At 38.1% G+C, this 26,544-nt stretch overlaps 1 protein-coding gene across 4 annotated transcripts; it reads right to left on the reverse strand.

The window, feature by feature from the left end:
• Window positions 1-619: 619 nt before the first annotated feature.
• UPF3A (UPF3A regulator of nonsense mediated mRNA decay) lies at window positions 620-26,544 on the reverse strand. 4 transcript variants are annotated; one of them, XM_066313740.1, is made up of 10 exons: window positions 26,365-26,536; window positions 24,015-24,121; window positions 15,668-15,774; window positions 13,647-13,745; window positions 13,450-13,560; window positions 9,989-10,044; window positions 9,738-9,896; window positions 7,744-7,904; window positions 4,366-4,660; window positions 916-1,190 (listed from the first exon to the last, which is right to left on the reverse strand). In XM_066313740.1, exons 1-10 carry the CDS (start codon window positions 26,515-26,517, stop codon window positions 1,017-1,019), a joined length of 1,422 nt encoding a protein of 473 aa, XP_066169837.1. In that variant the 5' UTR covers window positions 26,518-26,536; the 3' UTR covers window positions 916-1,016. The 4 variants fall into 4 exon arrangements, with proteins under 4 accessions (XP_066169838.1, XP_066169837.1, XP_066169840.1 ...); XM_066313742.1 differs by having other exon boundaries at window positions 1,003-1,190; window positions 4,422-4,660; XM_066313741.1 differs by lacking the exon at window positions 4,366-4,660 and having other exon boundaries at window positions 620-1,190; window positions 26,365-26,544.

A 26,544-nucleotide genomic window follows, 5' to 3' on the forward strand; every position in this document is an offset into this window, starting at 1 on the left:
AGAATTTGGTGTAGATCTTACAAAATGGTAGTTTGCAATTGACAATTGCAATTGACAAATGCAATTGACAAATGCAATTGACATTCATGTGCGTTTAATTTTTTAACAAATAAAACTGCAGGATGTTCATGTATCTTATATTTTCCAAATCCTGTTACTGCAACTTATATGAAACATTAGCATATAAAAAGTCATCACTGTACAACCACGTTTTTTTGTCCAAAAGTCAGTGTCAGAACAATAAAAAACAGCTAATTAATTAAAACCAGATTTATTGTTAATGCACTGATGTTTGCATTAGCTGTCTTCCGTTTTAAGCACAAGGAATCTATTAAAACATAAAAGGCAAAAGTGGCTCAGAAAATGACAAACTCTCCAACAACATACTTGTAGCTTTACTAACACTTATCTGACACTATGGTTAATTGAAAACCAATGTAAACACCATGAGGTACAGATACCACTGGACATTCCTCACAACTGTGCAAACTGTGGGCCTCATCCTACAAACACCACTGGCTCCAGAGCTTTGTCACAGGGCTGGTCCCACCGAGTCTGACTGCAACACCTGCAGCAGCCCCTGCCCCTGCCATTTGCAGGAGGGGCAGATTGGCAGATTTCAAACTGCTGCAAATTTACATTTAATTTCTTTAGACTCAAAAAGATGACATAGCTTCTGTAAAGTCTTATATAAATGTTCCTTTAAAATTCCTTTAAAATTGTTAGAGTGTCTTCTGTTTCAGGGTAAATCTAATAAAGTATTTGAACTGCTTTTAAATTAGGTGAAGAGGGCTTGAGCTGCTTTTTGTAAAAAAGCAACAATACTCTTTTGCTGTAAGATATTTTATATATCTCCAGTCACTCTTCCCTTTGTTTTACAGAAAGTTAGAGGCAGATCTATTATTATTTCGTTGATACAATTGCTTGTGGAGTTCTGAAACAGCCCAATGGATTTTTCATTATGACACTGAATCTTAAATTCATTCCTTTTCACAAGCCTTCTCCTCCAGATTGTTTTATTCTGCTTCTTCAGTCTTTTCAGAACTAGCTCCAGGTGAATTATCTGCCTCATACTTTTTATCAAGAGCATCTTCAAAGGATTTCCCACTGCAGTCATAGGTTTTACTTGTAGGCCCCATATGTGTTCGGATGCGAGCTCCTGGCTGGTACAACTGCATGGCTGGACGATCCTAGAAGGAAGGAGATAATGGTTAACACTCTGAGAAACTCATGTGAGACACATATTTGGAGTTTTAAATTTTTTAAATCTTTATGAAGAAAGTAGATTTTGTGTTAAATTACTTCACATTTCATGAGAACCAGGGAAAAATGGAGTGTAATGAAAATTGACTGGGTATTCAGTATCTAGTATTCAATATGTGTTGTTTATAACACTATTCTTGGGAGCCAAACATTTTGAATAAATGAAAAATGCTGTAAAAATTAAAGATCCTATGATACATTTGACATAAAGAAGGAGAAATACTGCAGACAATTATCAAACATGATATTACAAGTAAAACAAAAGACATGTTGCTACCTTCACTAACATCAGCTGAGAAGAACAATAGCCTGTGCACTTGCAACTTGGCAGACGAATGTAAAATATTACATATAAGCATAAAAATCCAAGGCAGACCAGAGGACAGCTCAGCAGGTAGCAGCTAGAAATTTATCCTCAAATAATCATCAATCATTACCCAATCATTACCAGGATTTAAGCATGCAATGCACATTTGAATTATACACATCAAAACAAAATTGCACAGTTATTGCTCCACTTCATCTTGCCTTCCATACTGAGTATGAGAACAGGGGAATTCATGCACTGATAAGCAAAGTAAGTACAATCTGAGCATGCACAGGCTCTGTGAGTGACCAATCATACACATGCTCCTCTGATCCTGAGAAAATGGAAGAAGGAGCCAGTTTACACAGAAAAGACATCTCAAACCTACAAATGGTGACACTCTGTAGCTCTTCAAAGCACTCTTTTTGAAATTTTATTAGTAAAACACACCAGTTAGAAACTCTGTTCAAGAAGTCTTTTCCTGGTAAGGGTATTTTACTTTCACATAATGTTATGAAGCAACTGAAAGCTCACCAGTACCTGAGCTTTTTGATAACTCTTGTGTTAAATTTAGAAAACAGCCTACTTAAAAGACAGTGGCAGAGCACTGAAATTGTCCCACATCAAACTATGCCAATTTTCAATTGCCTTCATAATTTGAAGTAATTACGGATTTTCTTATTTTTTTTTCTTATTCCCAATATGCATCTTCCCATTTCTTTTCTTTTTTCTTTCATCTTTTTGACCCACATGTCTTTTTTTATTTACTTTTTTCTTCCTCTTTAGACCAGATGTCAAGATTCACTACTGAGCCTTATGACTAGATCATTCTAGTTAGTGCTTTGCAGTGTGGTATGAAATGCATAACACACCTTTCTATATCCCAAACAGCTGAATAAAAAATAAATCCTCTGACAAACAATGCCCATTAGAAAGTTTATGATAAAGGGTCCAAATGACTTTTTGTACCACAGCCTCTGTAGCCTGCAGTTTGCATAAAAGCCATCACTGGAAATTTCCAATTTTCTAATTAATTCCTACAAACTTCAGAAAGAGGTTCCATTGTGGGCCTGATATTTCTGGGTCTGAGAGATTTTAACCTGCTAGCAGCTGCTAACTTTTTCCCAAGGAAAAATTTCTCAATAAAGTTTCTTCTCAAAACAATCCTGGCAAACAACTATGCTTTCTCAAAACAATCTTTCTCCAGGTGGTGTTTTGCTGTTTCTCTAGTTTAACCAATGGGATTAGAGAGGTGTTGTTCCTATTCACCAATCATGATGTCTGTATCAGAACACCTTATAAAAGACAGTAATAATTTGACAATAAAAGCCATTTTTCTATGTTCTTTGCCTTCTGAAATATTTGGAGTCTTTCATCTTTCTTTCGTGTCCTACAGTGACATTCCATCTCTGACTAAAAACTTGTGTTGGCATTGTCAGTGCTGTACCTAAGTCGTAATACTGAGCCCCTAATCTCACCTATGTGATAAATACTCTAAGGAAAAGAGTTACCACACTGCAAAATACCTTACTGATGGTGCTTATTTTTTTAGAGAACAAATATAGCATTTTAGTCCTAAGTATGGATTCAGCAAGCTACCAGACATGTAATGCAACAAGATAAAAAGTGGGCAGCTTCTTAACACTTGCAAAAAAGGCTCCCAGGACCCACCATCCAGTTCCAAGGTTGGAGATAATTTGACAGATTTCAAGAAAAGCAGAGCAAGAATGAGAAAAAAAAAAAGAATTCCCATCTTCCTGTTTCTAATGTGTAAATACAGATAAATCTTAGCCATCCTGCCCAGCTGACCTCTGCATAAAACAAACCTGGGGCATACGAGGTTTTCTGTGTTTGCACAAGATGACTTCCTTCACATGCACAGTGAGTCCCCCTGAACCTGTTCCCTACACACTCCATGCAGAGTCACTCTGCATGTGATCAGTTTACTCTTGTCAGCCTTAGCCCACAGTACAGATCAGTCACTTGCTTTGAAGGAAGAGCTTCACATGCAGAATAAATTTCTATGCTAACAGTGTTTTGGTCATCTTCTGTGGAAAATCTAGGATCACGAGAGAGAGAGAATAGGGCTGACAAGGAGAGCCACATCTTGAAAAGACTCTGGCACATCCATGAAATCAGCCAGCCTGAGGAAAATGATACCCGTATCTCTGGAAGACAATAGGGGGCATCTCTACTACACACCCTGATACAGGCCCTGCTCATACTGGTTTTGGATCTGCTCTTTCCCAAACAAAGCTTTGAAGATAAATTTATCCTGATGAAATGACAGCCTTTTCATACTGGCAGGTATGCAATACTGAAGAATCCATACATTCACGCTCTCTGAATTAGCTATTTATTTAAGTCCTTATTGCTTTACCAAGGTAATGCCTGGCAAATCCATACTATAATTATTTTATGAGAGTAATGGAAGTACATTTTTAAAAGACTAACATGCCACAGTTTTTAAATTTCATTACAGATCGGAAGTGTAACAATTTTTAATACACTTAGAAAATGTAAGGCTTCCAAGAATAGTTTCCATAAAATGATAGGGTTGAAATGAAGACAGAAAGTCTTCTTTACATTGTGAATATGAATAAGCCTGTAACCTTAACTTATTTTAACTGCTGTTGTCCTTTGACAACAACCCAGAAAGAAATATGGGTTTTACTGAAGATGAGATAAAGAATTCTTTTGAAAAAGCATCTTTATGCTGAATTTGCAGAAGTTAAAACCTGTGATCTCGAACCACATTTAACTAATGAAAGATTATCCTAAATGAATAAAAGAACCTTATTTCTTATGCGCTCCTTTTTGGATGCCATGTCATCACACTTGTCCTCTTTACCCAGTTTGTCTACTGCCTCCACAGTGAAGCTGTAGCTGTAGTTCCCTTTCTTTCCTCTGTCTTGATTGTATCCTTTCCCCCACTTCAGCTCTTCTTCATTCCTTCTCATAAACTTGTCAAACTCATAGTGAGTTCTATGCTTTCTGCCATCATCCAGTCGATACCTTTGTCTTTCAGGTTCTTTTTCTCGAAATCTTCTCTCCAAATCTCTTTGCTCTTTGTCACTATCATTTTGTGACCTATAAGTATGTATAAAAAGAAAGAAAATCCAAGCAATTAACAGCAAAAAGGAGCTACAGAAAGATTCAAGTCAAAGCCTTCCTTTGACTTCATAAGTGTGTAGCTAAGTTATATGGCAAGGTTGTTTTCTTCTCATTACAAAGGGGTTATATGCTGAATGTCTCACCCATGTATGTCTAGCCCTTGGCCATGCATTCAGTTCAGAACAGCAGACAAAGCTTTACCAAGCTTTTGTGCAACTGTTGTAGAAAGCCCATTCTTCACCTTCTATTCCTTTTTGAAATCCTATCAATAGTTCCCCTATAGCCTTCACATAAACACATGCTGCACTATTAGCTCTTGTAGCCTGTTGTTGAGGTGAGTCATGCACATAAGTATTCCCTTGAACAGGAACATTCAGGATCTGAAGGAATTGTGCAGGAATCATGTATCAATTTATAAATTTTATGTCTCTGTATAACAAAGATTATTTACTGACATCTTAAGTTGCAGAAGACATTTGTGAAAATAAATACTTATGTTCCAGGCTTTTGTTTATTGTGTCTCCAAGTAATCTAGCCTGCCTTTGCATATTTTATTTCCACAAAGACCATTACCTTACCACAACATGATACTTAATTTATGCTATGCTGTAAATGGTTTATACTATAAAGACTATTGGCAACATTTTGCTGCCTGTCTGATAAAATTCTCAGCTCTCTTATTCACTTCATTGTTCCAGTTTAGCAAATGGGTGTTTCTTTCATAGGGCCAAACTGCAAATAATGAAGAAAGACTACAAAATAGATTGAACTTCAAAAGGAACAAAAACAGGCAGTTTCTTTTTATTACATATGTATAAATACTTAAAATTGAAACAGTAAGTTACTTTTGATAGTCTCATATTTTGGGAAACTGCAGATAGAATCAGAAAGGATGGAGATTTTTTTAATGGTGTAGTGATCAAATAGTGATATGCTTCTCATTAAAAATTATTTAATACAAATAAAAGTGTATCTATATATAACTTTTTTTCATATAACAGAAATGTGAAAATTGTTAGCATCTGTCATGAATGTGGGCATTAGTGGTGCTGCCAAAAGAGGATCCCTATCTCAGGAAGAGCTGAAAGTCAGAGCAGAACCTGAATGAGAGGTAAGTTATTCAGCATTTCACCAGACTGAGCTTGTGTCAGCATAACACATTCACCAAGTGGAAGCAAAGTCCCAGCTGCCACAGACACCTGAACCAACCACAATTACACAGATGCTGTACCTGTAGCATGGATACATTTATATAAAATACTGTATTAGCTCCCAAGGGGTATGTGACTGTAAGTTGCTTTGTTTCATGTTTAATATGCTATTCCAGAACCTAACTCCAACTCGTAGCAAGGCTCAGGGCATGACCTTCCAAAAAGCGTAAAAGATCCCCCCGATTATTTGCTGTAGTATTTATTGCCTGGTACTTGTCTCTTCCCTTGTCTGTTACTGTTGGGAAGGAAGTGCTGTGTCTGAAGGCAGACAGGTGACAAGGATAGAAACTCCTGCACAAAGAGTGGTTGAAGTAGATTCCTGAAATTCAGTCACAGTGAACAGCCAGGCAGGAGTGAAATGGCAGGGTAAGCAGTTTCAGAGTATAGGTAGAAGACAAAGTTACGCAGTCCGAGAAAGCAGAAATTAATGGAAGTAAATGGAATGGAAGCATACTTCTGTTTGGTGTAGTTTCAAATCTGTATTTGACCATGTGACTTATACACCTACTGAGATTTTGATTTGGGGTAGGAAGCTATTGCTACCAAGCTGTTGACATTGTTTCAAACAGGCAATTCAGCCTCCTGCAGGTAGACTTGGCAGTTACAGTTTATTACCAGTTTCTGAGTCAGTGACAAAGTAGTTTCAACTTTAAATCTCAATCCACCTGAAATTGTTCATAGCTTCCTACCTACCCACTAAAAATCAAGATTAAATCAGCACTTGGAAACACAAGGTAATGCTTACTGTAGCTGTGCAGCCAAATGGATTCTATTTTACATGAGCAAAATCTACATTAATGCCTTATTAAACTTACAGGATCAATAGCAAACAATGTCAGATGGCACCACCAAAAGTTTAATCCATAAAAAGCCAGGGAAGTAGCGGGGTCACAATCCCTGGAGGTATTTAAAAGACATATAGATGTGGCACTTAAGGACATAGTTTACAGTGTCAGTTTGGCAGTGCTGGGCTAACAGTTGGACTTGATGATCTTAAGGGTCCATTCCAACCTGAAAGATTCTATGCGTATCAAACAACTGAATTTGCTCCTGCAAGTGTTTCTGTTGAGCCTGTTCTGTTTCCTTTCTTGAAGACCATCAACAAGAAGTTGCTGAATATTTTCAGTTTCAACAGGACGTGGGAGTTTTCAGGAACTTTGAGAAGACACTATTTTCCTAAGTTATTTATCTTACATATCTTATGGGATATGCGATGGGATGGGACTCAGGTGCCGAAGGACAAGGAGAACCAACAGCTGAAAACACTGGTGAGTCACTTCCAGGCTACAGCAGTAACAGAACTGAACTATGCCTCTCCTTACTACCATTGCAAATGTAACACAAAAGGCAGTGGGAGATAGATAAAGCCTACTGCATGTATCTATCATAAGGCTTTCATACACACCTTCACTGTTTTGCCATTGTCCCACTTACCTATTTATATGTTTATTACAGCCAACCCACATGTAAAGAAAAGTATGGCATTGTGGCCAGTTTAGTCTTTGACATGAGTAATGGAAGGAAAGCCTTACCTGAGCTCTTGATGGGGAACAGGTGAAATAACAACAAATTTACTTGAATGACTTGAATTTTCATGCAGAAATCCTTCCAAACTGGGATTTCATAGCATTTCACCAATAACAAATTGCATCCATTAATACTGCCACCAGGTCAGTAAATTGTTATGAAACACCTTTTACCAAAACAACAGGAAGAGATTTGTTCACAGACAAAACGAAATTGGTTCTTTGGTGACAGAACACCTTGTCAATGCATGACTTATATTTAAGAATTGCAATGAAAGCATTTAAGATCCAAATTATAGACGAAAAGATAAATATTACTTACTTTTCCTTAAGTTCTTTTAGTGAGCTCTCCAAAGATTTGGATTTTATACTTCCAGATCCAGGTGATTTATCCCATTTGTTTTCCTCAGTGTCAGCTTCTTCATCTTTTTCTTTGTGCTTTTCACTGGCCAGTTCATCTCCTTTTTCAGGCTTCTTGAGAAGCTAAGAGATATTTGTTTATATTATGATGCAAAACTATTCTCCTCTATTGTACAGACATTTTAACAAGTACTAAATATATTGGTAACCTGCTTAAGATTGGAGATACCTTATTTACATGCTAAGAATGTATTTTACAAAGCATGAAATTTAAAGCTATTTTAAAAGGATGGCTTACATTTACTAAGGAATGACAGTCATTAACAGGCATTCAACTCCACACTTTCAAATGTGCTGAGAATACTGGAGAAAGCACTTACCTATTCTTCTCAGAGCACTTACCTACTCTTCTCTCCTGGGTTATAAATATAAAGACATTATTATGGTCTATGGTTTCTTAGAAATCATGTAACAGAACTCAATGTCATTGCCCATAAAATAAGATGCAGAACCTCTACAATACTACAAAGAGAGTAGGATTAATACTTCACTCCTTGAATTATTATATATAAAATGTGTGTCACATGAATTACTTAGGATAGACAGGCATGTAGAAGTAGGTGCTCAGTACATCCTGAGACAGATACAGATGAGGAAAAACTTGTGATATTAGCAGAAGAGAAGTCATTACATTTTCACCTTGAAGATTAGGATTTTCAAGAACCTTGTTCCTTTCACAGCAATCCACACAGGGTTTCAGCAGTGTATAGTATTACAGGCATAAACTTTATAGAAGGACCAACTGTCTCAATTTCTTACCCTAACATAAAAATTCTAGCCAGAACATTTCAGTCTTTCCATTCCACCATTTTATTTCTGAAATTAGCACAGGTTATTCTTCTCCAATATTTAAAACTTCTACAATGTTTCTCTCAGGTAGTATCTTCCTTTTCTTTTAGAGACAAAAATAGCTTTCGGGGTCATATCACCATAGATATGTCATAAATACTGGAGCTTTTTGAACAAGCAATTTTAGGTAATATATTTTAAGGATTAAGTCCCTTTTCTTATTAACTTCTAATTTTTGGTTCAGAATTTATTATTTTTATACTTTTACGTCAAGAAAACTGTTTTCCAAGAAGAAATGAGGAAAGATGTCCACAGTTCTGTGGCTTCTCACTACCACTAAATCTGAGTCAAGTCTGTGTATTCTTGCTTTATGCCACAGATTCTTATACCAAATTTCCTGTTCTGAACAGCCTATAAAGCCTTTCCAATAACACAAAATTTGGTTCAGATGAACAGTTTTATCTATGCCATTTTATACAAATAAGATGGTTTTATATGGTCTGACAGCACAAGATACACCCTCCCAAGTGAGGTCATTAAAATCCATTCAGATTGTTGAAAGGCAGTGCAACCTGAAATTAGTAAGACTTTGCTATAACTTTGCTAATGCATACAATTAAAATACATCAGTTCTGAGCATAAACATAAACGTGTCTCTGTACACATGGCCAAATGAAGATTCGCATGCAAAAAGTGTTAAAGCTATGTTTCACAGAAACACAGAATCACAGAATATTCTAAGTTAGCAGAGACCCACAAGGATCATCAAGTCCAAGTCTTAAGTGAATGGCCCACCTGGGGATCAAACTCACAATAATCTTCCAACAGGCTGGCACTGAACAATTGGTTTCTTTCAGGTAATGCTGGGATAGAATGCAGCAGAATTCTATGAAGATATTTAAGTTACCTGCTGTAATTGCACCAGCACGTCATGGTAAGGCCATCAGCCACACTTTCAAGTCAAAGCCCTACATTACTGTCCCTTCCAATCAAAAACTGGTTTGGTGTCTCCACACTGTGCTGTTATACACCAAAAAGACACTGAGATATCTAAGAACTTCTGGGTAACTTCAAAAGAAGAATCATTTTCTCATTGATCTCAGTTACCTTGATCCTTATTTCTTTCTCAGAAATCTTCTTTTGTTTCTCCACTTCTTTTCTTTTACGTCTTTCTTCTTCTCTGCGCTTCCTTTTCTCTTCCTCCCGCAAACGTTTCTTCTCCAATTCTCTCCGCCTTCGTTCTTCTCTTTTCTCTTCTCGTATTCTCTGAAGAGTTCAATAATGATTAATTGTAAATTGTCCAACAGAAAACCATTTGAAATGTAAATGTGGAACTTCAGGCAAAAGTCTGAACGTACCTGCTTTTCTAATTTTCTATTTTTAATATATTCCAAAAGGGGTGTTGTTCTTCTAGCTAAAACACAAAAAATTTGTGATATAGTGTTCAACTCCTAAAATGTACTCATTTCTTTACTTTAGTATTAACCCCCTTTCTCTAGCTTTATCTGAAAGGGAGGTGAATCATTGATAAAATCTATATGTTTCATGTATTTTTGAAGACATTCCCATCATTCTGCTTTAGAAACATTTCATTGTTTTTTGCTGTTAGCGTTAGAAGCAACAGAAATATGTTGCATGATTATTTGATTTTTAATTAAAGATCATATCCTTTCAGTTCAAGAGAATGGCTTTTCTCTCTTGCACATTGAATGATTATTTCACAAAAAAAAAAAAAAAGAAATGTGTTCAGAATCTATTCCTACTTTTTCCTTTTGTACATCAAAACCCAGATATATTGTTGTTCATATACAGCCCACAATATCACAATCTCACATAGCACTTTTCAATCCCAGTTTTCAAAGTACATCATGAAGGAAACATTTTCAGTCTCATATAACATTTTCATTTACCTGACATTTAGTGTTCACCTTTCCATGGGAAAACAGGAGGAATAAGAGATAAGCAGTTTGTCCCAGGTTACATAGCAAAGTATCAGCAGATCAAATAAAGCTCTGGCTTCCCAAATTGCTAATAAAAGGTCTTGTCTACTGGATCGCACAGCCATTCTTTTATTACAGAGCTGTCTCCATGCTCTGAAATCAAGTCACCTGTCTGAACCATCCCCAAATTCTACAAAAACTTGGAGAACAAAATCAAATTCTTTACCATGTTCCTTATCAAATTCTTTATTCAAGACTATCTGACTTCAATTCAGCCTGTACTTACAGCTGTGAGTAGTTACAACAAATTTTGTCAGTTTTAGATGTTTAGATGTCCCAGAATACAAAATGTTTACTACTTGAAATTGCTCTACAGTTATGTATTGGATTCTCCCTCAAACCACAGAAAAGCATTCCCTATTGAAATGCATGACAAAATTTAAAAGGAAAAAAAAAAAAGAAAAAAAAAATTTTAAAAAGTTTTCAACATATTTGAAATGACATGACCAAAATCTAGACACAATTCATATCCCAGAAACATTTAAACCTTTTTGCACTGGAAGTCGGATTACGCTAGGGGCAACCCATTCATTAAGACCAAAACTTTGTTACACAGTTATGAATGAGAAGGCTGATAGGATTCACTGGGGTTTTTTTTTAAGCAAATATCAATGGTAGGAATCAACAACTAATGAAGATTGTTGATTTGGTATTTTCCTTCCTCTATCCCTAGATTTCCCATGCTTCCCCATCCTCCCCACCTGCCCATCATTTTTGACAAGTTTTTAGGGCCCCAGAGCCCCCTTCCAGTCCCTCAGATCTGAGTTTTGCCTCTCTCTCCTACTTCCCAAGTTCCCCTGCCTGAGCAGTGGCTGCCTCTGGGCACGTTTATGTGCTGAAAGAGATAACAAATTGTAACTGGAAGATCTGGGGAAAGGATAAGGTGCATTGAGAGTTCAGAACTTGACCCTAGTCATGACTAAGACTGTAGTGCAAGAGGTTCAGTGAGAAATTATAACTTGAAGTTCAAGGGAGAGAGGCAGTGTGATGAGTACTACCAAAAGAGGAATGGAAAAGAACAATGTTTATCAAACTTGAATCTTACCCATCTTATTTATGGGCATTCCTGCAAATACAAACCTAAGAGCACTTTCTTAAAATGTTTAAGAATCTTTAAAAGAAAATAAATTACCAAATTTTTGGAAGAGCCATGTTAGCAAAACTTTACATTTTATCTTGCTGTCTACAAACCAACCAGAAAAAAGAGCTTATCTTCATCTTGCTACAGAAAAAATCTTTCACATCTCTCTGTCAAACAGAAACTGAACAACCAATGCATTCGGCATGATGCATAAAACATGTTTGTTTGCAGTAACTTCTCATGGAGAAATGCTGAGCATGTGAGGCTCGATTCTGCCAGCAAAGTCTTGGGCACAGCCTTCATTGACATCAGTAGGGGTAACACCTATACACAGTTTTGCTATAAATGTGCTACTTGCTGAAGAAATCTTTGGTTTTGTATTGATAGCAATGGGCACAGCTTTGAATAGCAGGCAAAATAAAGCAACTAGTATGATTTACTCTGATTTAACAGAAACGAAACACTAAAAGTCTTAATGTAAAGCTGCCTTCAGTTAGTATTGCTACTCAGAAATCTGCAACTTTCAGGATTAATCATCTTCACTTATAGAATATTTTTAAGTAAATAAATCTTCTTGAAACGGTAAACTTTTTGTAAATTGCAAACTTATTAATTTTTTTTTTTTACTGCCTTTACTCTGCTGTCAAATACCATGGAAGATTTGGGGTAAATAAAAATTACTGGATGACTTTCCCATCTAAAATAGCAATGAACAAGTTTTATTGATAACAGAGTAATCTAAATGTCCATTTCCATTTCCTTTAAACTATTAAGAGTTCCAAATCTCTCCAATCACCTCTCAAACAGCAGTAACAAGTGACAGGAAAGGGGAAATGGCCTCAAGATGCAACTGAACAGATTTATATTGGATACCAAGAAAACTTTCTTCACAAAAGACTGTCGAACACTGGAACAGGCTGCCCAGGGATATGGTGGAGTTACTGTCCCTGGAGGTATTTAAAAGATGTGCAATTATGGCATTTGGGGGCATGGTTTAGTGGTGGACTTGGCACTGTTGAGTTAATGGTTGTACTTGATGTCCTCGAACAGCAAGTTTCCAACCTAAATGATTCTATGATTCTAATCAAAAGAGGTGGCCACTTTTTCACTGTGAAGAAATAACAGCAAAGGTCAATTTTGTTTCCTACTCAATTGTCACACCTAAGGAAAGACTATGTGTTCTGCATGTTATCACTTGAAGATACATCAAAATTCCATGTCATCCTGAAAACTGCATACTAGCACTGAAGATTTCAGTGCTCATCTTATTTAAAATTCCCCCCCAGGACTGTGGAAGTCATGCTGCATGCATACAGAAAACAAGGTGTTGCCTTACTTTCAGAGCTTTTCCAGAATCTTGACCATGAGAACACAGGGAGATCATTTCACGTTTCTTAATAAAAGCAGCTAATATAAGGGATCAATGGTAAAGTATTCAGCTATTTTGTATTTTAAAAATAAATATTCCATCTACTAATACATCTGAAAGTATTCAGAATTACTAAGGGCCTATTTCTGAAGCCAGTGTGTGTGCATGCAAAAGTTCAAGAGAAGCCAAGTGATTTCATGCACAGAGACTTAAAGGTTTACTGCTACTACTCGCCTGGAAAACAAATATTTAACTGTGGTATTATAAATCTGTTAGACTGAACAGGTCAACTCTTGCAGGTAATATCATAAAGATATAAAAGTAAGATATTGGATATTCTCAATAATAAGAAAAATCAAGAAAACAGACCAATGAGTTCCCTTGTTTTGGCCTCAATCTCTCCCAAAAGAATCTCAGGATTGGCACAGATCTTCTCTTCATCAGCACAGTAATTCTCTAAAAATTTCCTATATTCTGGATCTGTGAAGAAAAATTTTTGAATTATGTTAACACTTTGCAATGCGTAACAGAAATTTTCCACTGTGATGTCAAGAAAAGATGTTTACCATCTTCAATGCTCCCAGCTTTGGCATCTTTCTTCTTCAGCTTCTTTTTTGAAATCTTCTGGAATGGAGCAAACTCAACCACTGCAGGATATTCCAAACCTTAAAAGAAATCAATCCTTAATCTTTTGAGGGGGAGAAACATTACCAACCTTCACGTAAGATTTTCAAAACTCAAACATGTGTTGGGAAGTCTCATGTGTAATCAAAAGTAAATGTTTAAATGTTTCTACAATTCACTCCTAAACTTCTAATGAAAAATTACACGTAGAGGAAAAAAAAAAAAAAATTGTATTTTATTTGGGTATGCTGACAAGACTGAAAATGAGGATGACTATTGTTGCAAAATAAAATTCTTGCTTTATTATTTACAGTTCCCTTTTAATTATTCACAGACATTGATTAGAAAATCTACCACAAAATCTCAGTCTGACAATAAGTACTATCGGGAAATCAATCTGAAACTGTTGAGTTGCTTTTCTAAGGCTTTGTTGCCTAAAAGCCTAAAAAAATAATAATTTGGGTAATATGTAATAAAACAACAAAGCATCTCCTTTCAGAGCCACAACTGTAAAACTCAGGACATAGAATTGTCTGAAACTTCTCTGTTTACGATGGACTGTGCAACTCCCACCTGTGTTTACTGGCAGGGATCCTTTGCTTTGAATTGTGCCTTAAACATTGGCTTCTTCTTTGGACTGGAGTCAGAACCATGTGGGGGGTTTAAATTTCACTTGGTTTCCACTTGCAGCGGGTTCAAGATTACACTTTGCTCAAGTCCACAGAAAACTGGTCTTCAGTCTACCAGAACATTCGTTAACCTTACTGAACCTGCTGATCCCTGTTTCAGTTTTAGACTCATAATGCAATGCTGCCACAAGCCTCACCAGGGAGCAATTCTGATCAAACCTCGTGCTCTTTAACTGTACAAGCGATCATGTCAAACTGGCCAACTGTGTCCGAGCTCAGGTTTGCAGAGTATTCTGGCTTCAGTCCAGCATAATATTGAAGAATGTGATGAATTTAGGCAAAGTCTTAGCAGAATCATAAAAATAGTTTCTTTCTAGTTTTTAATCTAAAACACCAAGAATTTTAAATCTGGGAAATGCACACTGCTAGAAATGTGTTGTTTTTATCTCTACAAAAATCATCCAAATCTGAGGGATATTAGAAGCAAATAAAACATCTCAGGTGGGAAATGCTGAAGAGAAATTAATGAGTTTGACAACTTCTCTAGAGTTCCATTTCTAGTAAGAGTGGGCAGGACTACTTTTCACACAGCCTCTGCAACACTGAGTGTATGGAACAGAAAATGTCTGTACAAGAGAGCCACAAATCTATGTCTATTTTACACACCTATGCAACTTTTTACAGAAGGTATGCCCCAATGAGGCAAGGAACTGCTGAAGTTCTGCTAAACCACTTCTTATTGATGGCAGTTTCATACTCCTGCAGGAGACCTGGATTTATCCACACCTACATTACAGACTTTTTCTTTTGTCGGGCAAACATTTGCAGATGGAACATTTTAAAACTGGCAATCAGTTTTGCCATTCTTGTTCTCAGAACTCAGCTCAAGGCCCTAAAAATTCGATTTCTACATGTCTTAAAAGTGGGCAACCAAAATGCTGAAGGTTTCGTCTTGCTTTTTTCCAAACAGGAGTAAGTGGCAGAACTTTGTCTCAGAAACAGTGAAGATGTAAAAAACCATGCTCATGTGTTCAGTTACTATTGTAATGAATTGTGAAGCTTGCATAAGGTAATTTTCTTAGTATGATCTTGCTAGTGCATTGTCTAAAGTACAAGAATGCACATAAAGCATGCACACCACACAGACAAGCAAGACTGCATGGACAAATATATTTTGCACTTTATTATATTTTAAGTGATAAATGTTAGCATATTTTTATGTAATTAACTGCATAGTGAGGAAATAATGGCATAACTAGCAAAAAGAAAGCAAATTGATGCTCTAAAATGGTTTATGTATATATATACATTTAATATCTTACAAATAGTCCAACCTTTATTATCAATGAAGACATAGCCATCAAAGCGATCTCTAAAAAGAAGGATGTCCTCAGGATTTCTAAAGTTAATGTATGCTCTTGAGTAGAGATGAGGATAAAGGCTGCAACAAGAAACAATTTTATTTTCTGTTACTTAATATTCTTTTCAGGGCTAGGGAGAACATAAAACCAGAGGAATCACATTGTACTTCTCATCTCCTTTGAGAAACTGCTACCTTAAGCAGCCTGCACATTTACACATCTAATTATAGATATATGATAAAAACTAACAGAACATCAGAGTTCTGTATGCAACTGTGAAATTTATTCTGAACTGACACAAATATTTCCAGTTTATTTTGTCCCCCTAAATTGCAGAATATACATTTCCAATTGTGCAGGATGAAAACTATAATATTTCTTAATGCAAGAGATATGAATAACAGCAGTGCTTTTGGGGAACTTCTTGGGCATACTAAGAAAAAGTCTTTTGTCACTGAAACAGAAAAGGTTAAGTAAAAGACTGCAGTGAAGGGGCAGCTTCCAGGCTGTTACTGTATTTAAATAGATTTCCACCTTTAGGAAAATAGTTGGCAATGTAATCCACTGAATTATACACAAATAAATAAACTCCATCGGACATCCATGTGTTATCAATGTACATGCAATGCCTAGTTGTGACCAACAGTTGCTGTGAAAATCCAAAGCATTTCTAGCAAAAGAAACAGGTACTTAATTCTGATTCTTCAAGAATTTATTGGCATAGATCCCACTCCATGGGTAAATATTTAATGTGCTTGATAAAAACCTCAAGGGCTGGCACACCACAACCATGATGAAACTGAGGTAATCTAATGAGTTAGAACCTATAAGCTAAGTTACTGTGAGTCATGGCATGTACATGCTTTAAACTCCTGCAACTGTTAATATGTAAGTCAGTTTGTCTTAAACAGATGTAAGGATGACTACATATTACATCAGGGTTTTGAACAAATCTTAACACAAGGCCATATCATTAAAACATCTGTGTTCATAATTCCATTGTCACCTATGGCCTGCCTTCAGACCAACTCACTGCTGGCACCAGGAGACAAGAAAAACTCAGAGCTGCAACTGTATTTCAATTCCATAGCTCTTTCAAAATCAGATTTCACAATGAGTGGGAAAGAGCAAAAATATGGATTGGATCACAGGATCCATGCGCATGGCAGCTCAAAGCAACATTTCTCCCAAGTAATTTTTTCTTTTTAAAATAGGCATCCACATGGATTCTACTTAGTGTTAAGGAGGAGACCATAAAGACCAGTGTTAACAGAGGAGACCATAAAGAGCAGTGCTGTCAATAACCAATGGTTTTGTACACCCATCATTTTTGTGTTTGAGCCTGTAGCCAGAAGAAATGTTTAAAAACCAAAACAACCTAGAGGGCTTTTTAAAATGCTTATTTAGATGGCTATTGTTTAGATGCTTATTTAGAGGCTTATTGAGATGCTCTGCATACCAGCTATTAAGTGTGTCTACAGCTTGAAGAGGATAAACTACTTCCAAGGAAGAGAGGAAGAGCCATTTCATCCGTATACACCCAGTACATTTTGACATTCTAGGATAGGAACAGCACTGCATGAACTGTAAGCAGGTAACTGTAAAAATGTCGGCTAGGGCATGGCCAGGGCTGAAAGATGCTATAGCATGGCTGTAGAGTTACCACCAAGATGCAAAGCAAATCTAAAAGATTTCTTCTCAATTCATCAATTTCAAAGAAGACAAAATTTAACACTTTTCATAATTACACAGTGTTAAAAGATGTGTTTTAAAATGTGCAAGTAAAGGGGGGAATTTTATTGTGGCAATCTACAGCTGTACTGGAATGTCTCTGTGCTGCCTAATGGCTACAACAGTAAAAAAGTCTCTGACAACTGGGGCTCCCATGAAGAAGGAAACTTCCTTCTCTGTCATATCAACAGCACTATTCTTGTTTCATGTGCTTTTAAATCAAATGAAGCCTGACATTAGGCTGATATGATTGTACACTTGAAGTGCTAAATATTCATCAGACAAAGCCAGGAATCTTGAGGGAACATTATTTCTCATTCCAGTTATTATCTGAGATTGAGGAACTAAGTTTTAGTCCCTAGTCGAATTAACTACTTCACTGTTCTTTCCATCTTCAGCTTTTGCAAAATACTAAAACTTTCTGTAGATTAAAGACCGCTACTTGGAAAAGGGTCCACTCCTACAACACTGTGGCACTTCTTTGCCTCAGTGCACAGCAAGCAGCTTTATCACACAGTTGCATTTTTTTTTTCTGTAGAAACTTAGAATGTTATGGTTGGACATGCTGTGAAACAGAACCGAAAATACAAAGGCTTGCTCCTTCCTTGTTTCCTTTTGCTGGCATATCAACGCCATCTCTTTTACCTGCTTTGGCAGCATAATCTTTTCCTGGTACGCAACATAATATTTTTCTAGCTTTTTCAGCTTTAACAGAGTGACTATCTTTCAAAACTGAGGAATATTTGATATGGTTATTAAGCACTTATTAGTAAGAAAGAACTGAGTCTGTAGTAAGAAAGAATTGAGTCTGTATAAACAGGACTCTGGAAAACAGAGATTTAGAATTTACGTTGCAAGTAAGGGATCTAGTGTTGTTGCTATACATTATTAACACCTTCAAGAACTTCACATACATCAGTAGAAATACACAGTATAAAAGCATAGTTGGGCACAGCAGGATATTGATGTGCAGCACAGTAACACAGCACTGTCAGTCCATTACTGTTGCTGTATATCATGGTAGAAGGTTGCAGAAACAGAGCTGTTACAATGCTTAGCCATTACAAGTTCCTTCTCTGATGGTGCCACTTCCATAAGAGCTGGTTCTCATACGCATGTGAGTTAGCTATCAGAGTGCTTCTGCACAAAACCCACCTGAGTGTTTCAAACACTTGTCTTAGGCTTCTTACCCAACAGTGTGCCTAAAAGAGTGAGTAAAATTAACATTCTAGGTGGGAAGTTAACTAAACCTAGCAAATTCAAAATAGTTAGCACTGGCTTGCAAATATATCACTTTTACTCTAGGTTTCAGACAACTGACTTCCAGCAGCTACTCCCCACCTTGGATTATGTCTTTACCTATCCATTCAGAACTCAAGAGCATGGTCATGCAGCAAAGAATGCACAGGGGTACAGGCACTCTGAGGCTAACCACCTCTCCTAGTAAGAAACACTCTTGCTTGACTTTTGTACTTAGTATTTAGCAGTTACTGGCTAAAATAATCTTTACTCTTCACGATTTTGTCTTCCAGCTGAGTCCTACAAAAGGGCCAGTGAACCCTGTGTGTCTCCTTTTTTTGAAGTATCTACCATCACAGATTTAATTCAGGATCTGAAATTCAGTTTTATCATCAGAGAGCTGGTTCCATTTTGCCATATGTTTGCTGTCTATAATGCTGCTTTCTATAATGTCTAATATCTTGGACAGATGCACTGCACATGTCAGCACTTGGAGCAATCTCTATGGAAATAACCCAGATGAGTCTGAGTGTACACATTTATTCATTGCAACAGGGTGTTTTTTTTCTGCTCTGCATTCAAAGGTATTCAGTCTTTCAGAGTACATTTACTTCTGTAACACTATAGACTATCATCTCTTTAAGTTCTTATTTTTCTAGCAACTTTAATAACAAACACATTCAAAATGTTTACTTCTTCTGCAAAATATCTTTTAACACAATTGTGTAAAAAGATTGATATACAGGAATGCCATTTCAAATAGTTATTTACAGTCTACACAGCAACATATAAACTATAATAAAACCAGCAATCTCATCTTAGTAAAATACTTATCAACTTATGAATCATGGTGGGAATTTATAAAATATATACTTACATGTATATAGAGAGCTCTACAACTAAATTTTAAAGTCAAATAACTCCTCCACCCATTCACACAGTAATGGATAACTCATCATCGACATAGTCATGTCAAGCTAAAATACCCTGGCCTTTATCCTTGTCATCTTCTGTGGTCATTCAGATGAATGTGACTGTGGGTGGAACTGGCACAATTTCAAATAAACTTAGTCTTTCCTTAGCTATAAATGAGCAGTTTGCTTGGCAGAGAAAGCAAAAACACTAGAGTTGTGTCAATCAAAGCCTGTCAATTATTTCACCCAGAACACAGTAGTGGTGGTTTCCTTGAAGCACTAAAGGCAGTGCCGCAGGTCCTGGGTGCAAACCTACATCCTACAGTGTTAGTGCTGTTTACCTACAGTAATCCTGAACACAACATTGGGAAGAAGTAAGGAAAAGGAGGAGTCCTCTTTGGAAGAGCTTTAGCACTCTCTGTGATACATGGCATGGCAATGACTACTTGAAGTGTTCTCATGCAAGCAAAGCTTGTGTTCAGATTTCTTTCCTTTCAAAACCTCAGAAAAATATCAACAATTCCTAGCACTCAGTGCCAGTCCAGAGAGATTACCCAAACGCTGAAGGGCCAGAGATCAATCACTTGACTTGATTAGTCAGATCTTTGGAACAGGCTCAGGAACCTTTGTAAGCAGACAAAAAGGAAATAGTATCTGGAAAAAACAGTCAGTATTTGAAGTCTGAGTACACAACAGTCTGTCAAGAAGGTAGAGTCTTTATTATAAACTATAAAGGGCATTTTTATGTCAATATGCAAGAGAAAATAAATGTAATGCAGTGAATCAGATGAATCTGAAAAAATGAACAAAACACAAGTCACTTTCTGAAATGATTTTACTGAAATGGATGTAAGTGAAAATTACATTAATCACATGAACTTTGTACAAGTTTTATAACTTGCCTATAATAGGATATTGTAAACTTAAATGTAACACTAATAAGGATATTATAAACATTACAAAAAAAAAAAAAAAAGAAACTAGAGTCAATATGCATATCTTTGTTTGTTTTGTCCTCTAGGAAGAATTATCTTGGAAATAAAAATGTAGAAGCAGCTACAGTTAGACATCTCTAGTGGTCTATATCAACAGTGCCCTTACCAACAGCAACTATAGAGAATGCCAAGAGGAAGTTTATTAAAAAGGGGAAAATGTACAAATACTTCACCCAGTTCATAACTGCAAGTATCTGCAGCCTAGGGACTTCGTAATACTAAACTTGTACCTTGTGTTTAATAGGTTTTCATAGATAAATATTGTCTAAATAAGTATCTGTCTAACTGCTCCTGACCCATTTCCAGCATGCATCATTTGTGGCATGAATTTCTGACAAGTTCTAAAATCTGAATGAGCTTATAGAAACTTCTGTGATATAGTTACACAGGAGGTGGTTAAACTGAGATGTTACAGCTCTTAAGGAAACGTGTCTGCTTCTGCATCAAAGCATCTCTATGCCCCTTTCCCTTTCCAACAAACAGATCCTCTTCACTGAGCAGCTTCTTCAAATCCTTCTCATCGGGTAACATGACATTTCTTTTCATCTTCACTTGTTTTTGTTATCACTGAATTCTCTGGATTGCTTGCCACTATGTACCAGATCTAGAAATAAGCTATTCAGTGAAGACAGAGAAAACATGCCCACCTTGTTCTGTTGCTTTTCCTGTTAGCTGGAATGACATGAAGACACATGCACAGAGTTTGCTGAAATCTTGTGAACTGCCTGTAACATGACAGACTATGGCAATACAATGCTTTATACTCAAAAAGTGTTCTCTGCTGGGTAAGAGAAGACTGAGATTAACTTTGATTAAACTTTTACTTTCTGAAAGTTTATTGTATATTCCTGAGTGGGTAATGTAAAGCGATGACTCATAAAAAGATATACATGGATGTGTGCCAGCATTTGAACAAAGGGGACAAAAGAGGCAAAGTGATCTTGAGCCAGTCAAAAGACAAATAATCAGCCAAGCCAACACTTCATAATGGCAGTGAAATGCCCATGTAAGCTGTGTAATTTGCTCAAAGAAGCTGTAGCCATACAAACCTGGTAAAGATAAACCCATTCTGAAAAAATCCATCTTTTGTCTAAAAACACGCTTTTTGAAAAGCAGGATGAAGAAAAAACAGAGTGAGTACAAAACATTTCATGCTGAAAAATTCAAACTTAAATGAATTTTTTTTAGTGAATTTATATTTGTGAAGGCAGAAGAGAATAACATGACAAATATGAGCATGAGAGAAAAACCAGTATCTTTCATTGGTAACCTGCCATAGAATTAATTAACCTGCAATTAAATGAGTGAACAGCAAGATTTTTGGGTAATCCAAATTTCATCACATAGGAGAGAAAATGAAACTTTATATATGCAACTATCGCCAGTGCCTTCTCTTTTCTAAACAGGCCAACTCCCTAAATTCTTATGCAAACTTTTTTTGAAAATTAAAATCGGAATTTTTTAAACTGTTAATTGGCATTTGTGCGTCTAAACAGTGAGAATTGACTCTTCTCCAGAGTTTGCCTTTGGCACTTTCCCCTTACCAAATGAACAGCTGGGACAGAAGCCTTAAAGAAACCCGTTTGGAAACAGAGATGACGGAGTTCAGAAGAGCAATGTAAGGTACTACAAAGACTGACAATCAGAATAAATTCTCTTCTTTCCTTACTTCACATCCTTTGTGGTTTTAACAGAAAAGTGAAGCACCTACTATTTTGTTGCTACACTTATGTGCAATTACCTAGGTCAGAAACTGTCATAATTTCCTTAAATAAACATTTATTTCTTCTTGCTTGTGAAACTGACTCTGAGAGAACCCCTGACTCCGAAACTTGGTCAGCAATAAAGTGCCGGGATGTCTCTGTAGTCAGTGGAAAGAATCCCAAGCCAGTGCAGGGGTGATTCACCACACAGTAAGACATGACAAGATGGACTTAGACTTCAGTTTTTCAGAACACATGAAGATTAAGCATACATGGTGTTTTGTTTCTCTTCTGGAAACTGATTTATTCAAAAGGGAATTGCATTTTACCATTGTGATACTGAGTAAATCATATAACTATACCAGGAATTCTGATTTAATTTAAATCAACCAATATTTTTTCTTTTGTAATTTTGCATGAGACAAAAATTAATAAAACCAGATTATTTTAAAAATTGTATGAAGCACATAAAAACCCAAGCAGATAAACGAAGAAATTAAATACAAATGGAACTCATGAAAACATTAAGTGATTGTTTGCACCAGACTGAATCTGACAGCCAATTTAGCAGGCTGTTACAGTTTACCAATGCAGATTAAAAGAAACATCAGGGTTTCAAACAGCATTATGCTCTATTCATATAGATTAAAAAAATCCATTTAAAAATCTCCAGTGTAAAGGAAAAGGGCAGGAATGGCGTTGTCTCTGAATATGCAGCCAGCGTGCAGAAACATTTTAAGTAGACTGAACTGTTAAGGGAAAATGACTCAAAACATTCATTTGTGGAGAGCCCAGAGTGCTTGATTGAGATGGAGCAGGTGAACTTTCAGTTGTGTAATGGCTAAACTGCTGATCTGATTGGGCACTGGGTGAATGATGGGCTGTGAGTGAGACAGGAGCTGGATCCTGTGCAGAGGATTGTGCCCCTTGTCATGCTAAGCTGTGCTCCCTTGCACAAACCCCTGGGCTGTGGGGCTCCCCATCCTTCTCCCAGGGAAATGCCAGGGAGGGGAGCTCTTGTGTGACCTGAGGTGTTCATCTCTGCTGATGGGACATAATGGGGCACAACTGACTCAATTGCACTGCCAGGATGGGCAGCTGGGTAGTCTTAGAAGGTGTCCCCTGATCCACATGCTTACATCAAGCTCCCCACTGCAGAGGGGTGGGATTTGTATTCACCTGAACCTGAGTGCATACAGACCCAAGAGATGGTGTGTTCCGCCATCTTATTTGGGACTTCCCCTCCCACTCCTCCTGCCAGATCTGGATCCAAGATTGCAGAGCAACCAAGTCTTACTGCAGGACCTATGGGTGGTGAGATCCTAACACTCTTGTACCTTGTTTTTCTTTCTTCTGTGCTTCACACTCTTGCTCTTTCTTTCTCCTTGTGTGTCCTTCTGTAATGTTGTTGCACTTTATAATTGCAATGATTTCATGTTGTATTACTATAGATAATAACCACCAAAACAGCTCCATACCTGTTTTCCTTTGCAACCAAGTTGTTCTGTAATAAACCCTACATTGTTTATTTACAAATACTGATCATTCAGTGTGTGACACCAATATGTCCCAAGTGATCTAATAACAAGAACCTGGGTTATCCCTACCTTCTTAGGCAGGCCATAACAGTAATTAAACAAAAATAATAAAAAGAGGAAAAACATGTGATTTGGAATGTCCCAAATACCCGGATTAGGTTTTCAGCACCTGAAAACCTACAGAAACAGCTCATCCTCACCTGGGATCAGCAGTGCAAAACTCAAAATAATCATGGGCAGGTAAAGGATGCAGCTGTTCCTCCAGTTGCTCCTTGGTGAGACAAGGAGGAAGCCTTCGAATAACCACCTGCATATATAAAAAAGAAATGGACATTTATATTTGATCTAAATACTGTAGAAACAGATGACACAAATTCCTTGACTCAGTTTTTGCAATTGTTTTAAAACTGTAGGATAAGTAACATATTCTGACAAACAGCCTGAGAACCATTGCAACTTAATCATCAACAACCTAATAGAGATTGATTACATAAAGAAAAAAAATTAAAAAATTGTCTCTAAAAAATGACTTAAACTAGCTTTTAAGTCTTGTTACAGCAGTATTTGAGTGTAATAGATGGCTGTGTTCAATTGCTCCTGTCAGGGGTTTTTCAGGGCTGCCCAGTGCTGACTGCAGCCAGCTCCAATGGATCCACCCCAGGACACAGCTGAGCCCCTTAAGCCAAGATGGAGGTGACTCTGGGAAAGGTATTTAAGAATGGACAGGAAAGGCAGCACAGCAGTGGGTGAGACAGAGGAGTAAGGGCGGCAAAAAAGTGTAAGACACAGCCCTGCAGACAAAAAGGAGAGAAGGAGGGGAGGAGGTGCTCCAAATGCCAAAGCAGAATCCCTTGAAGGAGATCATGGCGAGGCACACTGCTGCCCCACATGCCATGAAGCACCACAGTGCAGCAGACATCCACCTGCAGCCCACGAGGGACCCCATGCCACTGAAAGTGGAGATGCCCTGAAGGGTCCTGCAGCCTGTGCAGAGGAGCCCACACTAAATCAAGTTTATCCTGAAGGCCTGCAGCCCATGAACGAGAGTCATGCTGCAGCAGGTCATGAACAACTGCAGCATGTGGGAGGGACACTCCTGCAGCACTTCATGAAGGACTGCATCCTGCTGTGTCCCACGTTAGATCCCCTGGGCCAGAGGAGGGAAGGAGTGTGAGGGAGAAGGAGCAGCAGAGAGGAGCAGTAATGTTCTGTCTGCAACCTCCATTCCTCATCCTTCTGCAGTGCTTCCAGGCAGAGGAAGTTGAGCTTGGGAAGGAAGAGGGGAGGTGGGAAGGTGTTTTAGTTGCAGTCCTTTTTTGTCAACAATCTTCTCTAATTTTTAATTAGCCATTAAGTAAATTAATTCTTTCCATGTTAGAACCATACTGTATCCTGGTTAGAAGGGACCCACAAGGACCACTAAAGTCCTACTCCTGGCCCTGCCCCAAGAATCACAGCGTGTGCCTGAGAGCATTGGCCAAATGCTCCTTGAAAGCTCAAGTCAGGCTTAGTGCTGACTATTTTCCCCAGGAGCCTGTTCTAGTGCCCAACCACCCTCTGGGTGAAGAACGTTTTTCCACGTGCAACCTAAACCTCCCCAGACACAGCTTCCTGCCATTCCTTCGCATCCTGTCACTCACCGGCCACCAGAGAGAAAGTATCAGCGCCTGCCCCTCCATCTTCCTTTGTGAGAAAGCTGTAAGAAGCTGCTAATGAGGTACTCTCTCAGCTGTGTCAATTTTTCCAGTGATGATACTTTGTTTTTTACATCATACCTTATTCCTGGGTCCTGCTGAGGGAGGAGTGCAGGAGCACCTGGCTGGAGGTCAACCACCAGGAGTCAACCCACCACACCCAAATGCTAAACTGCCATAAAGGCCAGGAAACTGTGTAGAAACCTCTGGCTGAATGATGCCAGCACACAAAGCAGTAAAATGGCCATCAAGCTTCAGGCAATCTTTTTAATTTCTGAGTACTTAAATATCTGAATTTAACTTAGCTGAGCTCTGAGTTATAGTCATTTTTAGTGCTTCAGTTTTCAATTAAAAACCGCCAGGAATAAATCAAATCTCACAGCACTCAAAGACTCACAGGATTGTCAGGGTCGGAAGGCATCTCTGGTGCCAGCCCCCTGCCAAGGCACGGTCACCTAGAGCAGGTGCCACAGGAACATGTCCAGGTGCGTTCGGAATGTCTCCAGCCAGGGAGACTGACATCCCTGGGCAACCTGTTACAGCCTGCAAGTATTGTTTGAAAGGTGCTCGAATAAAGACGGAGAAGAGAGATGTGACCTTGCCCTTGACAAAAGCTGATTTGCCACAGCAATAGCCAGCCTTGACTTCACAATTAAGGGTAAAATCATTTCCAGCGTTGACGCTGGAGGTCTCCCAATACTCCAGGGAATGAACGCCCTCATTGTGCAGCTGAAGAATACGCTATAAACACACGAACCTCCTGAGATCGGGCTCGGTCTGTCTCCTCACTGCAGCCTCCCTCCCATCCTCTCCCATCCCTGAAGCCGTCCCCGCCCCGCTCCCCGCGCCCCCTCACTTTGCTCAGCGCCGTTTTCTTCTCCTCCCGCTGTTTTCCCGGCGCCGGGTGAAGCGGCGGCGGCAGCGGGGACGGCGGGGAAGGCGGCGGCGCCGGGCTCGGCAGAGCGTCCGTGTGGCGGCGCGGCGCCTCCTGCAGCGGCGGGGCGTCCATGGGCCGCGGGTCGCGGCCGCCGCCTCG

Source organism: Sylvia atricapilla, chromosome 2 (genome assembly GCF_009819655.1).
Source record: "Sylvia atricapilla isolate bSylAtr1 chromosome 2, bSylAtr1.pri, whole genome shotgun sequence".
NCBI lineage: Eukaryota > Metazoa > Chordata > Aves > Passeriformes > Sylviidae > Sylvia > Sylvia atricapilla.